The sequence below is a fragment of the Heliangelus exortis genome, chromosome 17 (assembly GCF_036169615.1).
Source record: "Heliangelus exortis chromosome 17, bHelExo1.hap1, whole genome shotgun sequence".
In the NCBI taxonomy this organism is placed as follows: Eukaryota; Metazoa; Chordata; class Aves; order Apodiformes; family Trochilidae; genus Heliangelus; species Heliangelus exortis.
This window is the reverse complement of record NC_092438.1, coordinates 11,471,902-11,489,307: the sequence shown is the minus strand read 5'-3', so window position 1 is coordinate 11,489,307 and position 17,406 is coordinate 11,471,902. Positions and strand designations below refer to the sequence as shown.

At 40.8% G+C, this 17,406-nt stretch overlaps 2 protein-coding genes across 2 annotated transcripts; one reads left to right on the top strand and one right to left on the bottom strand.

The window, feature by feature from the left end:
* Positions 1 to 155: 155 nt before the first annotated feature.
* On the top strand, positions 156 to 9,942 carry CRYM (crystallin mu). The gene is made up of 8 exons (XM_071760746.1): positions 156 to 532; positions 823 to 973; positions 2,482 to 2,544; positions 4,223 to 4,324; positions 4,845 to 5,028; positions 6,586 to 6,707; positions 7,281 to 7,365; positions 7,974 to 9,942. Exons 1-8 carry the CDS (start codon positions 360 to 362, stop codon positions 8,036 to 8,038), a joined length of 945 nt encoding a protein of 314 aa, XP_071616847.1. The 5' UTR covers positions 156 to 359; the 3' UTR covers positions 8,039 to 9,942.
* Positions 9,943 to 11,579: 1,637 nt separating this feature from the next.
* ANKS4B (ankyrin repeat and sterile alpha motif domain containing 4B) lies at positions 11,580 to 16,793 on the bottom strand. Its single transcript, XM_071760740.1, has 2 exons — positions 16,513 to 16,793; positions 11,580 to 13,274 (listed from the first exon to the last, which is right to left on the bottom strand). The coding sequence occupies exons 1-2, from the start codon at positions 16,674 to 16,676 to the stop codon at positions 12,203 to 12,205; spliced, it is 1,236 nt and encodes a 411-aa protein (XP_071616841.1). The 5' UTR covers positions 16,677 to 16,793; the 3' UTR covers positions 11,580 to 12,202.
* Between the last annotated feature and the right edge of the window lie 613 nt (positions 16,794 to 17,406).

The window sequence follows — 17,406 nt, the reverse complement described above, 5'->3', positions numbered from 1 at the left end:
TGCGGCGAACCGTAAATAAGTCACTGCAGACCCGTTTCATGGCGTTCGCCGCCGCTTTCCCCCGCGGCGGTGCCTGACGCGGGGAGGGTCCGAGCAGCAGCGCCTGAGGGGGCGCGGCCTTTCCCGCGGTGCGGGACCTCCCCTCAGCGCAGGGCGCGGCTCTGAGCCGCGGGGAGGGGAGGGACGGGGGACGGTGCCTGCGGTGCGCGGGAGGGAACCGCTGACAGAGAGACGGGACCCGTGAGGGACGGGGCGGTGCCGAACCGGGGGGCGGGGGCGCCCCTCCGAGTACTTAGCGGCGGTGCCGGAGGGATCGTGGTGCTGCAGTCTCGTCCCGTCTCGTCCCGCCGGTTCCCGCCATGGGCTCCGCTCCGCCCGTCTTCATCGGTGCCGATGAGGTGGAGAAGCACCTGCCCCGTGCCAGCCTCCTGCTCCCGGCGCTGGAGGCCGCCCTGGCCAACTTCTCCGCCGGCGCGGCGGGAGGTGTCGTGCAGCCCGTGCGCACCGTGGTGCCGGTGCGGCCGCACGGAGGGTGAGGGGCGGGCGGCGGGGTGGGCGCTGCGAGGGGGCGGCCTGGCGGGGCCCGGGGGGGTGGTGAGGGGGTTGCGGGCGGCAGGAGGAGGTGCGTCCCCTCCGGAGCGAGGACCGGAGAGCCCGGGCTGCGTTTGGGGAAGGGACGGGGTGGAAGGAATTGAAGCATCGGAAAAGGTCGCTGGTCCCGAGTTACGTGGTCAGTCAGCAGCCGTGAGATCTTAAGCGCTGTGGTGGCTGCAGGCTGCCGTGCTAAAGGTGCACAGGTAATAAAAGCGATTCTCTCACAAGGTTCCTAGGAGTGATGCCAGCTTACAGTGCCGCAGATGATGCGCTGACAACGAAGTTGGTGACTTTTTATGAGCACAAGAAGGATTCCTCTGTTCCTTCTCACCAAGCAACTATCCTCTTATTTGAACCAAGTAATGGCTCTCTGAAAGCTGTGAGTTTCACGCGTCCTTCTGCTTTCTCTCTTGATGTTCTGTCAGTTTTCCCTTCTGATTCCTAGAAGCTGGAGCTGGTGTTAATTGGTGTGAGTTTACTTCCACCATCAATGAAAACGTTTATTCCAAATGAAGAATTGGCCTAAAATATTCTATATTTCATTCATGTTAAACTTACAGCTACTTGTGATTTGAAGGGATTCTAATCTGTTGGCTCACAGGATGACTGAAGAGAAAAAGGATCTGGAAAAGTTTACTTTGAAATTGAAAAAAAAGACAGAACAAACCAACTTTATAGAATAAAGAATTGGTCTTAAACAATCTTAAGTTAAATCTAAGGATATTTAAAATTTGTACTAGGGAATAGTATTAAGTCTGATTGCTTGTTTGTTTAAAGAATTTAAGAATATTTATCATTTTCATAACACTTTAGTAATAATAATTATTAAAGGGCTGAAACTGGTCAAGAACACTATGCTGGGCTTTTTTTCTTAAAATGTATCAGAAAACTTGTCAGCTTTTTGAGCCCCTGTTCTGCTTTAACCTTGCAGGAAGCTAAAACAACCACACAGCTGTTTGCTGGGCCCCTGCCCCCATGAGATGAGGGAGAGATTAAAAAAAAAACAAACAACCAAAAACCAAAGCTCATGAGCTGAGGTAAAGATGGTTCAATAAGACACAAAATGAAGATAACAGTGATAAAACAAGTGATGCACAAGTGCTCTTGCTCACCACCCACTGACTATTGCCCAGCTATTCTTGAGCTGTGTCGTCCTCCTGCCAACTCCCCCCAGTTTATACACTGAGCAGGAAATAGGGTATGGAACATCCCTTTTGGCCAGTTTGGATCCAGCTTATTGCTGGGAGGACATGAGAAGCTGAAAAGTCCTTGACTCATGTAAGCACTGCTTATCAATAACTTAAACATCAGTGTGTTATCAGCATTGTTCTCATACTAGAGACAAAATACAGCACTATACCAGCTGTTAGGAAAAAGCTAACTCCATTCCAGCCAAACTAAGGGCAGCTCCTTATTTTATTTGTACACAGTAGCTTGTATGCATTGAGACAGGAGTGCCCCCTGACCCTGTATGTGATCCACATTCAAAGAATTCCATGGTTCCCAGTTACCCCTTTGTACAGACCAAAGCAGTGATCTTACTGAAGTGCAGAATGTTGCACTTGTATTGATCCCCTGTGTTGGAGAGCAGGGGATGTGCAGTGCACCAAGAGCTGCATAAGTTAAGAGTAGTTCAGCTTGGATCAGTTTTCCCTCCATTTGTGCTGGTAGAATGTCATGGAAGAGCTGGAATACACAAAGAATCTGCACAGTTTAAATATGTGATTTTATATGGTTTATGGTTGTTGTAAGAGTAGTTACCAACTTCTGTATTTTTACCTGTGCCCTGTAGTAGCACATAATTCACAAATTAAATGAAAATGTTTGGTATTTACTCATATTTTCAGTATTCACATCAGTCTTTGAAATTTATTGGTTTTTTTAAAGGTCATAGATGGCAGTGTCATTACAGCAAAACGAACAGCTGCAGTTTCTGCAATTGCTACCAAGGTATGTTTGCTGTTTCCTAAACTGGGGCAGAATCTGCTGGTGGTGTTATATACAAAATAACAGAGGGAATGATGTGAAGGGCTTTTAGTGCATATGAATTAGATTTATGTAACGTGTATCATCAGGAAAAACTTTAATGTGCAGGTTTTTGTTTTGATCGAGCCATGTCTGGCTTTAACACTTCATTTGTGGTTGAAAAAGGAATCAGAGCTCTGGTTTTATAGCTCATCTGCTTTTCTGGGAATTCACTGAGGTGTCTTTCTCTGTTACTTTCTTCCTGAAAACAGATGAGGTGAGTCTTGTTGTATGTTGTTATATAAAATTTCAACTGGAAGTTGTTTGTTTTGAATTTGTTTTCAAAACAATAAAAAGAGGGCCAGACCTGTTTTTCACCCATCAGCTTTTCATCAGGCTGAAGGCTGATCTCACCACTTTGTTAGTGGCAGTCTTCATGCCAGTGGGAGTCTATCCATGGCAATTGAGCTAAACTGGCATTAAATTGGAGTGAAGAACCTGTCCTGAAGAGCTTCCCCTTCTAAAGGACAAAACAGCTTCCAGTGGATTCCTTGGACATGAGGTTATAGGGCCTCATTCATCTCAGCCATTCTTTACTTGGGCAGTTCTGACAGTTTTTACACAGTCAGGGCTCTGCTGGCATCAGAGCAGCTCTCCATTGTCATCTCCTGTTTTGGGAAATCTTCAGGAGTGTTTGAGTTCAGTTCATAGTTGTCATCTTTGTTTTGTAAAGACCCGTGCTTTTATGCAAGGAAGCTTTGAAATAAGTGTTTCAGAGTCTTTGAAAGGAACATTAAAAAGAGTTCTTGCTACTGAAAAATAGGATCAGTGAGATTTTTTTTTTCCAGTTTATTTGCAGCAGAATAAATGTTGAGAGCCTGGAGAATTCTAAGGCTTTTTATACAGAAATGAGTGGCCACAGCAAATGCATAAACAAGACACAAGGATAGCTTTGGACTGCACTCCAGCAGCCCTCTCTTCACCTTTGCCAAGTACTGGTGAATCACAGGCAAAAACTAAAGCAGGAAACCAAAAGCTATCATAGAGCAGAATTTTAGTATTCATTCCTTGGCACCATTCTTATTTTTACAATACCTGATACATACATATTATGGCTCTTGCAATGCCAGGGTCTGGTTGTGGTGTGATTTATGGCTTCAGTGAATTAAAAAAAAAGGCTTAGGTTTGTGCTACCAGCTTACCTGTGCAGCTACCACTCTCAGTACTGATCATTTTTGGTATTATGAGCCCTGCTTTCTAGCAGTGCAGAACATCAGCACTATGGTTTTACACTTAGTCACCTGGGTGTGAGGTGTTGTTCTAATATGAGGGCCCCCAGAATTTGCATTGCCTGATGCTGTTGCATGGTAAGTCTCAGTTTCAGGGGTTGGTGAATTCCAAAAACCAGAATCAAGCAAAGATGGACTTCAGTGCTATTGACATTAGCTTTTGCATCTAAAAAAATTATATATATATATATATATAGTGGTAATTGAATATTGTTTTATATTAATGTGAATCAATATGAGCTTACATAAAAACATTTTATTTAAAAGGGGAAAGGATACTGTTTTCTTTTGTAGTATTTTGATATATTGTTGGTATATCTGTTAATGTATTGTCCTTACCTATTCTTTTTTTTTTTTAATTTCATACTCTTTAGTTGTTAATGCCACCTTTTGCAGAAGTTCTGTGCATTTTGGGAGCTGGTGTTCAAGCTTATAGCCATTATGATATCTTCACAGAGCTGTTCACATTTAAGGAGGTAATGGAAACATCTTAACAGCATGCATCTATTTTTCTCTGTTGTTTCAGGAGCACTGAAAATCATACTGTAGCCAATAAAGTTAAAATATTAGTCATATTTAAAGTATTAATCATAATTTGAAAGAAAAATACCTTTAGAATTTTTTACTCAGATGTGTAAAAAGAAAAAAAAAATTGAAAAAAAAATTTAAAGAGCATTGGAAACCAAGTCAGGTACCAGGTGGCCTATTGTATACGCTGTCCTTGGATGGGCTTTCTGTGATCTTTCCCTTAAACATATTTTTTGGGAACATCTGTATTTTATAAATGCAGCTCTGCAAGGAGCTGTTAAAGCATCACAAAGCAGTCATTCAAATGTAGCTGTTCACATATGAAATGTAGTGACTTACATGAGGAGAACATAAAAGGGGAAAAAAAAACCCAAACCATTTCGGTTACATCTGCTGAGAACTGAAACAATGTTCAGTTTCAGCAAGGTGGAATTCTCCAAGCTAATCTTGTCTTTTTTTTCCTTGAAGGTCAGGATATGGAACAGAACCAAAGAGAAAGCAGTGAAGTTTGCTGCTTCAGTCACTGGCCCAGTGCAGGTCTGCTCCTCTGCCCAGGAGGCTGTTACTGGGGCTGATGTGATTATAACAGTCACTATGGCAACAACACCCATTTTATTTGGAGACTGGGTGAAACCAGGTGCCCATATCAATGGTATGTTATGTTCTCATTGGTTAATGGGTAAATTTATTATCACATTATTTAGCATGAAAAACTCTGCAAGCAATAGTCTGTGTTTCTCAGATTGAATGTTCTTTCCATTTTGAATTTTCCTCTGTAGCAAGGACCACTTTTGCCAGCCCTGTTTCCTGGCTGTCTCCTGCATATCCCAGCACTGGATGTTTGCTGGATTATGGAAAATGCTTTTCCTTCTAGTGGTGCATCATCTTTGCTACCATGTTGTCACTTAATACTCACCTTGGTCTCTCCATTTCAATACCCCATAAAAACATCCTATTTTCTAAGTGGTTTCTGTTTATTCTACTCTTTCCTTGGTAGCTGTAATTTTTTTCTTCACCTAATTTTGTAAGCTTCTCTATTTGTTAATTTTTGATTAACAAATTTTGTTAATTTTGTTAATTTGTTAATTTTATAGCATTTATTTTTTTACTTGTGTTAAAAAGATAAAATAAGTGAGTCAAAAACAATTTGGCATCTAATTATGGTGAGGTCTGGGGGGCTTTGTTGTTGTGGTGTTTTGGGTTTTTTTCCTGCCTTGCATTGATGTTGCCACACTATTGTTTGGAGCCTCTGGACATTCTCACATTTGTTTATTTTATTTATTGTGGGCCTGGTTCAGATAACCTTGTGCATTTTCCAAATGGCATGGTGATGGTGGTAAGACAAAAGCAACTTGTTAAAGGAAACAGTTTAAAGAAAGGTCCCACATTCCAGCAGCATCCTATCAATTTTTCAAACTCAATTTAGCCCTTTGTCATTGAATGTTGCTGTCTGTGTTATGTCAGGAAATGGAAGACAGAAGTACAACCAAAAGTAATTAAGGTCTACAATCACTGAGGTGACACATACACAAAGACCTCTCTCTTTTTACCTTTTTGGGTGTTTTTTCTGCATTGAGGCATTGGTGCTGTTCAAAGAGGCATTCAGATGACATGGAATTCATTATTCCATTACATCAGGACACTTTTAAAAAGCATTTAATTAGTCTGTTTGTTTTGGGTTTTTTTAGCCCATAACAAGTTGTTGTATTTCATAAGTTAAGCCTGATTTGCTTTCAGTTTCTCCAATCAAGTGGAAATCCATAGCTTGCTCCACTTATAAAGTGGAACTTGTGAAGTTACAAGGAAATAATGGAAGGCTATAGGCTTAAAATTCCTAAATAGTACCATTGAAGTCTGCATGTGCAAGTTTTTGCTGCATGCTACTTTGATTCTCATCTCTTCAGGATTAATGAGGGTTTCTTCAAATCTTATCTTTATAGACACATATCAGATGCAGTTTGAATCAAATAGAATGACTGTAAAATGCAGGGCATTTGGTAATGATGTGATGAAATACAAAGGTGTAAGAGAAAACTACCCTATTTTTCTGTTGTTTTATCAACCAACGTGTCTCCATGTGCTAATGTCAGATTGTATATTGCATATTCACAATAATGTCCCTCATTACTTCCCACATGTCTTTTGGAGAAAATGTGCTTTGAATTTGTTTTAAACATTCCTCCCAAGTTCATCAATTTTCTTGTCTTAGCTGTTGGAGCAAGCAGACCAGACTGGAGAGAACTGGATGATGAACTGATGAAGAATTCTGTTCTGTTTGTGGATTCCAGAGAGGCTGCTCTCACAGAGTCAGGAGATGTTATATTATCAGGGGTAAGACTTCCTTAAATTATGGACTTTATTTTTGTGGCAATTGGCTTGGTAGTTATGTTAAATATTTTTTAAAAGAAATTTATTAAAGCTGTAACTTTCTTCCCAGAAGATTTCGGTGGTATTGGCACACGTCAGGCCTCTAGAGAATGGATAACAGAAGCCAAGCAGACAGTAATCTGCAGAAATTTGATAGCAGGGACTCTAATGGAATTTTCTTCTCTTTTAATGTTTTCACAGAACAAATATATTTTCCACTATTGAATTTTAGCATAATAGGTCCAGATAGGTAAGGTGTGTAGAACTGCATGTGTTTTGTTGGATAAGCAACAAGATATCCTCAGTGAAAATACTGAGGAAAGTCTGTCAGCTGTTTTCCTCTGAAATCTATTCCACTCCTCTGTGATTTCTGTCCAGTTTCTGTGTTAATTGTCTGAATACTCATCAACTTCACCATGGAAAGGGATCAGTTCTGGAACAGCAGAACTGGAGGAGTTCTTTCTTTTGAAGTCGCTCAGAAAAAAAAAGGTTTTCTCTTAACATATGTTTTTGTATAAATATGTGCTTGTTTCACAGGCAGAGATTTTTGCTGAGCTGGGAGAGGTATTGCAGGGTACAAAACCAGCCCTGCCTGAGAAAACGACAGTGTTTAAATCACTGGGTAAGAACAACCCCTCCTGTGTACAAGTCTGACAGAAAACAATGCCCTGTTGTTTATTAGGTCCCCCATGCGTGGGAAAGCTGCTGATCATCTTCCAAACTCCAGTGGCACTGCACTGTCCATAAGAAACCAGGATGTGATTTGCATTTTCCTTTTTTATTTCCCTTTATTTATATCTCGGGGCTGATGTAATGGAAAATGATGGGAAAGTAAGCAAACAATAGAAAGAAGTACATTTTCCACCTCATAGTTTTCCAACATGGCTGCAGAGTTTGTAAGTACAGCTCCAAACCAGAGTGCCCTGCTGTTATGGCCACAAAGTCTGTCTGACCTCCAGACAATGAGGTACTGTACTGTGGGACTGGAGTTGATGTCTGGGGAAAAGAGGTCTGAAAGGGCCAAGCTGTGATATGGACACTGAATATTTGATCCATACTATTACATGATGGCTATAAACCTCAGGTGTAATACTGTAGGTGTTTGGGATGGAGAGGGATTCCTGTTCTTGTCCTGCTAGGTAATTTCCTGAGGCCTTCTGTTCTTTTCTGAAGCTGTATTGTTTTGTCCAGCTGAAGAACTGTTTGCAGTTGACTTTAATTCTTTTTCAGGGATGGCTGTTGAAGATACAGTAGCAGCAAAATTTGTTTATGATTCCTGGTCAGCTGGTAACTAAAGAGAGAAGTCTACAATGCCAACGAGGCCAAGAAAATTGTTTGCATTTAGTTTCCTTGGATCTTTTTGCTAACAAGTAAGGCACCAGCCCTGCCTGAATGTGGCCCTTATAGAACATTTAAAAATGAAAATTAAAATGTCAGCAATAGACTAATTTCTACCATTTTCAAATGGCAAGTATTAGATACCTACAGTGTTACTAAGAAATGTATCTTGTATAACAGCAAGTATTAAATTATTACAGTGATACTAACAAGGGGGGTTTTGTGTGTTTGGGCATCATTTTGTGACCATTGCCTTTGCTCCCTTATTATTTATGTAGGGGAAGTCTATAGGTAGTTTTCTTGGGTTTAGAGAGGTAATCCATACTGGAGTAAAATATATCAGTTCAGAGAATGGATGCTAATAAACTATACCCAGCACCTCTCCTAGTACATTCCTGGGTGGGATATTGCCATTTTCATACTGCATGGAGTCATCAAAAATATGAGAAGTGAAAATGTGTTTTGATTTAACAGAAGATAGTTCATTTTTTTATTAATCTATGGTGTTCTTAAGTTCTTTTTCTTAGCTGCTTGAAGGTTAGAACCATACAAATTGTTTTCAGTAGGATAACCTTCCAGTATACAGGCAAATATTTCCTGCTTGGCTGTACCATGACTCAATTGGTAATTGTTCTTTTGTCCCAAGGGATATGAGCTAGGGCTGGGATTTCCATGACCCTTTCTTGGCAGAGAAACCCAGTGATGTTCCACATAAGGAAAAGTTCCAGTTTTGTGGTGTTATGCAACTGCCTTACAAGAGATTGAGCTTCTGCTGAAGAAATACTATTGCCCTAGAAACATATTCCTGCTTCTGATTAGAGTTGTCCCTTACAAAATTTTATTTCTGCTAACATTTCATGCAGGCTCTTAAGAATTTCTTCACTCTTTGGAAGGATTAGATGACATGGTCATTCTATATTGATGCCAGTAGGATACAGTGGAGCCACAGGAAGGACATTCAGAAGCAGTTAGCATTAAAGCCCTTGAGGGTGTATAAGTAAGTATAGAAATTAATGAACACAGTGCAAGTATGACATAAATGATACTCCAAACTGTAAGCCTGGTGAAAACTAGTTGGGAAAAAGTAGTAAATGGCAGAGTTTGTAGTTACTTGCAAAGTTTTAGCATGGCAGAGCACCAGACCAGTAAGTGAATAGGGCCGAAGGATGTGTTTGTGGATAGAAATCTAACTCCATTGATCTTGTTTATATCAGCAGAAACAAGGCCAGAAATTTCTGTGTGAGCTTTGCATTTTTTAATTTTCACAAAGTTACCCTTCTCATTTTACACATTTTTTTCTTTGTCATTTCTGAAGTGTTCAGAATTCTTAAGTATTGACTTACACTGTTACTTCAGAGATAAAGAACTCAATAGCTTCAGAAAAATGTGATAGCTGTTAATGCTCCATAATTCAAGAACTCTATGGAAACTTGCATTTCTTAGGACAGTATTTTCCTAGTTCTATGTATGAGAATAACAGGGTTTGTAATTTAGAATGAGACATAATGTTTGGGAAGAAGACAAATAGTTTATTTTCACACGTACTCTTCTACAGACCATGCACTTTCAAAGTAGATGGAACCAGTCCAGAAACCTGGTTCTGAAAACCCATGGTGTTCACAGCTTTCATTGGCAATAGGAGGTTCTGGGAGCCTGGCTTTTAACATTGTACCTTTGAATTCATTAAGAGGGTTTTAATCAACTACAACTGGAGATTCTTGGGTGCTGTCTTTACATTTTTTGAAGGGAAATAATAACCTTAATTTCTGTGTTTCCTTCTCTTTCAAATCAAAGTCTCAAGAAACTGTGTAACTTGCATTAATGTTAAAATTAAATACACACTGTTTTTCTTTGACTTCCATTTTGTTGTCCATTACTTGTATTTTGGGGATTTATATTTTTTTTGAATAGGAGGAACAAAATGTGCAAGTTGTTGCAGTGACTACTCTCTTCAGTAAATGTGATCACTCAAAGTAAAGGGGAAAGTGAAGTCTGAATACCTAAGGATGGACCTGAACACACTGGATGCTTGTGACAAGAGAATCAATCCATTGCTAAGCTGATAGTCTCTGCCATTATCTCTGGTTGTCAGAGGACACGGCAGACAGACTTACAGATGAGTATGCTAAGAGGCAGATTTTCAGTGCAATTTAGAGATATCTGGGGCCTGATCCCCCTAAGTTGTAATTTCTCCAGGTGTCTTCTCTCCTGCCTACATCTGGCTCCCAGCAGTGACAGCCACTGGCACACTTAGCAAAATTTCCATAGTTAGCATTTCCCTGGATAAATGGATCTGACCCAGTTATTGAAGATCTGTTCTTAAAAGGTGCATTATGCTCCCCACTTTGCTCTAGAGAGATGTTGTCAGAGCAGCATACACCTACTCTCAACCCTTTATGTTAGGATGGTAAAATTCAGCCACTGCAGCTGGAGGAAGATGCAGGGAGCAGTGAGGCTTCACTTGCTGTTTCTGTGGCTGCTGGGAGCACCTCTGGCATGGGGAAAGCCCTACATTTATACATCAGTTATGTAACTGAGAGCTACTACCCTTCAAAGTCCACTTGTCATATGCTTTCAAATATTCATCACTTCCATCTTGCTTTGTTAAAGATTTCTGAATTTATTAGGCAAAATGAAAGTAACCCAGCAGGTTAATAACAATCTGGGGGAATGCTGTCTGATTTAGTGTGCTGAGCACAGTAGTCATGGTTGCAGAGAATTGGACTTTGATTTGACTGCTTAAGAGAAAGAAAATATCAACCTGCTGAAGTAAAGAACTCCAAGGAGGAAAGAGTTGAGTATAAAGTCCAGCTAAGAAAATAATATGCAAATTGAAGTAACAAGAAGATACGAAAAGAAGGAAGCATGAAAAAGTAAATTAACTAGGACTAGTGTCCACAAATGCAGTGTACCCTTAAGGAAAAATCATAGCTGACTAATGGAAGGCTATAAGAAGAGATTTAAAGATAAAAGCCCTGCTAATAATTCTGCTTCTAAAATCTGAGATATTTGCTAAAGCATGGCTGCTACAAAAACCTTAGTAATTCATATCAGAGAGTGCTGGGTTCCCAAGGAAACAGGCCTGAGAGGTGGAGGGAACAGCTGTGAATACCTCCAGACAGGCTGTGGAACCTCACTCTTCTTTACAGTCTCATTATCTTTTCATGAGCTGTGTGTGTGTGTGTGTGTGTGTGTGTGTGTGTGTGTGTGTGTGTGTGTGTGTGTGTGTGCGTGCGTGTGTGCCAAGTTCCATGCAGTGACAACTGACCCAACAGAAAATGTTGTGTGATGGGACACCTGGTTTCTGGGAGTTCACATGGCAAATGCACCCTATAGGAAGCTAAGGATATACCAAAAGAGGTTAAAAATGTTGAAAATATAACCTAATCTTCCTTTATTTAAAAGTACTGCAGTCTTGGTGCAATTGAGGACATGATAGTGTTGGCAACTGGGTCCAGTCTAATGAGACAAAAGAATGTACAACTCATGCAGAGCATCTCTTGGCAAGGTACTTCATGTATTTTTAAAATAATACCAATGCAGTAGCAAAACACTTTCCTGACAAGAACACAAAACTTGTTGTAAATAAGTCTTACATGAATTCAGAGACTATTAGAATCACTAAGCCATAGCTGAAATCAAGATTCAGATGCTATTTCTAACACATCATCAGTACAGCAAGGGCAGTTTGTGGCAATCTAAGAGAAGCAAATGGAGAAGACTCAAAGTTCTCAGGCTTTGGGAATGCTCTTTACATTGTGGTTTTGGAGAAGAAAAGAAAGGCTTTATGGTGAAGCAGTGTGGCTGGCCTTCTAATATTTTAAGTTATTCAGACCAAAAGAAATAAAATGCCCATAAAAAGCTCAGGGAGAAAATGTTTACACCTAGAGCTTTTGGTTTTTTACCTCCACTCTTTCTTTTTGGCACAATATGCTTGAATTAATATCCTGTGTTCCACAGCCATCTGTCCAGAGAGAAAATTCTCATCCTTGCTGTACTCTCTGAAGTAATTGGTACCTCTCTGCCTTTTGCTATAACAGACATCTGGAAAGAATTTCATATTCTTTGGAAAGGGGAAAAGATAATGAATCATTGTGCAGGTTACAGCAACTGATACTCATTTATAAGCAAGTATCTACAGTCTTTCCAGGGTTCTTGAGTGCTTGCTTTCTTCTATTCACAGCATTCAGGACTTTCTTTCTTGGCCCAAGCTCCATCTGAATGCTCTGTAGATCTTCATCAGAACATAACATCAGGGCATCTAAATCAATTTTTTCCCTCATGAAGACTGGAAGGAACTCATCCAGCATCTGTGATGCCAGAAATACCTCCAGGGGTGTGTTCTCTGTTTCCTCATCATCCCACATGGCTTCTTCCTCATGCCAAGGGACATCAGCACCACTTTCAACATCATCCTCCTTACCATTCTCAGCATTTTCATGCTGAAAGAGCTCACGGGACATTTTAAAACTTATACCTTCTTTCTGAGGAGACTCGGTTTCAGGATTTACATCTGCAGCCAAATTCCTTCCAAATACAATCTTGCCAAGACCTGGCCTCTTGAAGATGGAGACCTGGCTGTCGTTCTCAGGAAAGTTTTTCTCTCCGAGGTCATTCAGTAATTCTTCCTCCTCCTTCTCATCAAACAAATGCATCACAGTTTTCCTACCTGTCCCATCCTCTTGGTTATTGTTTTGTGTTCCTTGGCTTCTTGCGCTATCACCTGTCTTTTTTGCCTTCAGTTTGAAGGTGTCTTTCAGATTTTTGGAGAAAGGATTTGTATTTGAAGCAAAGAGACTCGTTAGCTTTCCTCTGGAGTGTGTCCCCCCGGAAGAATTCACTGTACCAACCTTTTCTTTCATGTAATACCGGTTCATTTCCTGCTGGTGTTTTTCTTGGCGCTTCTCACATTCCTTGATTTGTTTCTCCACATTCCTCTGGGCCTGTGCTTTGAGTTTGGCGACCCTCTTGGGGTTCAGGATGTTCTGCTCAGTGGCAGCTTTGTCCAGGATTCTGACGCATTCGTTGCGGTCCCTGCTGGCAGCCACCTCCAGGGGAGTGCGGAGGTCGTTGTCCAGAGCAAAGATGTTGGCCCCGAAGTTGATCAAAAAAGAAACACAATGGATGTGACCATTGCAAGCAGCGTGGTGGAGAGGTGTGTTCCCCCAGATGTCACATCTGTCTGGATCACCTCTGGGAAGGAAAATGGCAGACAGTGAGCTGGGCATAGCCAAACGTAACCCCACAGCAGCGGGGTTGCACAGATACAAGACATTTAGTTCTGCTTTGCTGTGAGTGTGGCCTGGTGAAAATGAGTCAGCTGCATCCTCTAGGATGGTGCTGCACCAATTTACACAAGCATTGGGTTTGGCTGCACGTGTGGCATTAGCTCTGATTCCTGCCTGTCTTTAAATTAAGCAGGCTGGCTGGGAGTCAGGGTGATTGCAAATGCAACTCCCCATAATGGATCCAGGGTATTTCCTTTGTGTGTCCCCAGGATCTGGCAGGGCTGCTGGCAGGGATTGCTTTGCTCCCCACTTTGCTCCCAATGCATTGCTGCTGGCAGCTCAAAGTGGCCTCAGGCTTTGACTTAAACTTGTTGGAATTAATGGCAAAATTGTTTCAATCGCTTTTGCATGGCATATTTTTAAGGCTTTTTGGTGACTCTTCCCTTTTGCCTGTCAAATGCAGGGGCAATATTAGGATTCTTCAGTGGCCACAGAGATACATATTTAATGAGCCCATGTAGTAACCTTTTTGGTAGGTAATAGGTAAATTATTTGAAGTCCTGATTACATTTGTTGCCATTACTACTAGACTAAGCTCAGATAATGCCTGTGCTTTTCTTCAGGTCTTTAGCTTTCCTTAAGCTGCTTTTGCTCATGGGATTTGAAAAGCAGAAGCTCATTTGAAAATAAAATACCACATCTTTTCAATTGAATTTGAAGCCAGTGAAATTGCTTCCTTTTCAACTCTTGCACTGACTTCTGCTCCCTGCAGACAAGAATTGGCTTGAACCTTTTGTTTCATATTTGGCAGGATCAGCATTAGAAGTGGTTCAGAATTGAGCCTGAGTCATCTGTGAGAAACAACCAAGGCAGCCATACTAGCCCAAAACCCTTTAAGAACTTAAGGCCCAGAGTCCAAATTTACAAGGATAACTTCTAATAGTGGGGTCTGAGCATTTCAGTGACTTGGAGATCTGTTCCTCAGCAGGTGCACTGTGAATGGAATGGTTCATCCTGCCACAGAATCTCCTTCAGGCATTGATCTCTGGCTTTGAGTATCTCTGAAGCAAAGCACTAACATCTTGTTGAGGGCCACACCTGAAAACATCTTTCAGCCTGAAGTGCCACAGGCAAGAGGGAGGTTGGAGGTCCCTGCTGAGCAGAGGCAGGGAGCTGCTGGCACTGGGAGACAAGGGGAAGTCTGAGCACACCAGGCAGAGAGAGCCCGGGTGTTGCTACAAGGAGGTGGCAGCTGAGGATCAAAGTTTCTCCACTTAACACATATGGAAACCATGTGTACATATTTCTGCTTTTGTGGCTCTGCCCTGGGGAAGTGTCTGCTTTTGGCCAAGCGTGCTGGATTCTCTTTTTCCCTCATTAGCAAAGAGGCTGCATTATCCTGAGCCCTGGAGAGCTGGCTCATCCCTCTTCCCCCAGATCCCTTCATAGCTATTTGTGATCTCTTTTCCCCATGGAGCCTGCCAGCCTTTGAGCTTCAAATAATTGACAGAGTGTCTGTTCCCAGCTCAGTGGAACTTTGGACAAGGTTTAACATCTGCTTTGGGTTCTCATACTGCTTTTTCCCTGCTTTCCTAAAGAGTGTCACACAAGGGAGAACAGATCTCCTATTTGGTCTTGCTTTTATTCATGTACCTACAAAGCAAGCAAAGAAAATGTCTCTGGATGCCTGGGAGGATAAGCTATTTCAAGATGAAAAGGGTTTCTTATTAGTATTGCTACATTTTCCAAGGGCTGAATGTGTTGCAAGCTACAGAGTCCCAAAATCTGCAATCACTCTAAAGAAAACCATCCTATATCTTATTGCCTTTGCTAGGAAACATCTTAAAAGAAAGGATGAATTTGTTAAAATAATTAAAGTGCTTTCTCACAAGAAAACATTAACTGACTGCAGAAAGGATTTAACATCTTCCAAAACTCAGTTTCTCCTAAGAAAACTGGCGAGACTACAGCCATGTATCTGGCAGCCCCAGCTTGCTAATTATGTCAAGAAATCTTGTATTAAAATATAGGTGAATGCACATGTTTGAAGACTTTGAGGGCAATACTATCCTGAAGCTGTTCTGTTTCAAGAAAAACAGTTAGAAATACATTAAATAATAAGTGCATAGAAATTCTGAACTTTATTCCGTCTTCTGTGACTTCTGTCAGCTTATGACAAGAGGACATATTTTTAACTCAAATTTTGAAAAAAAATATTTTATTTGTTCCTTAGCTGGTGTTCTGTCTTCTAGGTCTTCAGGTGTTCAAGGACAAACCTTTATTGACCCTAAACCCTTTCTTGCAGCTTCCTTATTTATATAAGCTGAAAAATTATCAATCTATTTTGCTTCTCCTGGGGACACAGCAATAACCATGCAGTCCAAAGGTCTTTTTTATTGTGTTATTACAGCCACACCTGAGTTCATTGAGCTATAAAGCAAATCTATGAAAAAACTATTTTCATTCCGTATTTTCAATTTATTTTTAATAAAAGAATACTCAGATACATCCAAATAGTTACTAAACTTTTCAATCTTCTTTAAACTATTATGATTGAGCATACGGGTCAACTTAATTTTCATCTCAGTCCAGAAGGAGTATTTTATTAACTCTATTCTCTGCACAGCAGCAGATTTGCTTTTGGTAGATATTATTACAGAATCACAGCTTACAAGTTAGGCTCCAAGCAAGAGGGCACTGACAGTGGGGAGGTTTATCCCTGCTTACTGCAGGGGGGTTGGACTAGATGACCTTTAGGGGTCCCTTCCAACACAAATTATTCTATGATTCTATGATTTTACAGTACATTTTAAGTATGTAGTACATTTAAATGATACCAAACAAATATTATTAGTAGTAATTAATCTGTAGAGTACTTTCCTTTTTTGTTTCCTTTTTTTTTTTCAGGTTTGCAAGTATTGTACCCCAGCTACTGAACCAGTGTTATAATTTTTGTCTAGATAGATGGTAGTTGGTAAATCTAGAGAAATAACTATTTTAGATGTCACCATCTTAAAACTGTTGATTGCAGCTTGTCTCTGGAAAGCATTAAACCTTCCCAGAGGTCTCCTAACTACACTTGAAAGCAAATAGGAGATATTTTTTAGACTTTTGTGTCTGAGGTCATCCAGACATTAGAAAAATGACATGCTAATTACAGTTTTAAGCCACAAACTTTAAACAATGGAGGCTGCTTGACTCACCCCCTACTACAAATGACTTCCAGAGCTTCTAGATAGCCATGGTATGCTGCCAGGAGGGTGGGTGTCATCCCATCTTCATCTGAAGTATTGAGGTCTTTCCTAGTGGCTTCCTTCAAGAGATCCAAATTGCCGTCAGCTGCTGCTTTGTGATACCTGGTGGGCATTTTCAGTAATCTGTGGCTCCCCAGAGCAGCTCTGAACAATATCCAGACTGTACAGTCACTCTTCCATTGAAGGGATTGTTCATTAATGATTACAAGCTGAGATGTCTGTGAGGATGGAAATGAGGAGGCAAAGTTCACCTTGAACAACTTAAGTGGAGCTCTGCGTGGGTGATAGGGCACTGGTGTGGTGAATGCTTTCCTTTCCTGGAAGGTGGCTCTGCCATTTACCATTCATTGCGTATTTGACTGTTGAAATGTAGAGGGGATTTATTCATCTTCTCTCTCTCTTTGCCTAACTGCTCTGAGAAAACTTCAAAAGGACCTTGAACTTCAAAGAAGCCATCGAAAAGCTTCAAAAAACCATGAATGTCAGTATGAACAGATTTCACCCTAAGTAATAAAGTGTCCCTGAGTTTTGATGGGATGAAGTACATAAGCAATTACCTTTTGTGGTGAAGTCCTTTGTAACCTGTCATTTACTGGGCTGCTGCATTTAAAAGAAAATCTCTCCTCCACCAAAGCAGGCACATCCCTAAAGCCATTTCATGCACATAAACTGATGTGCAGATGGAAACAGGCCCATTTGCAAGTCACAGCAGGGAAAACCACTGTGGGATCCTTTTAACTGCAAATTGCATTTAATTAGAGGATCTTAAGGCACTTAGGAAATATTAATTAATCTATCAAGTACTTTAATCTCTGTTTTAAATGCAAAAAATGGAAACATGAC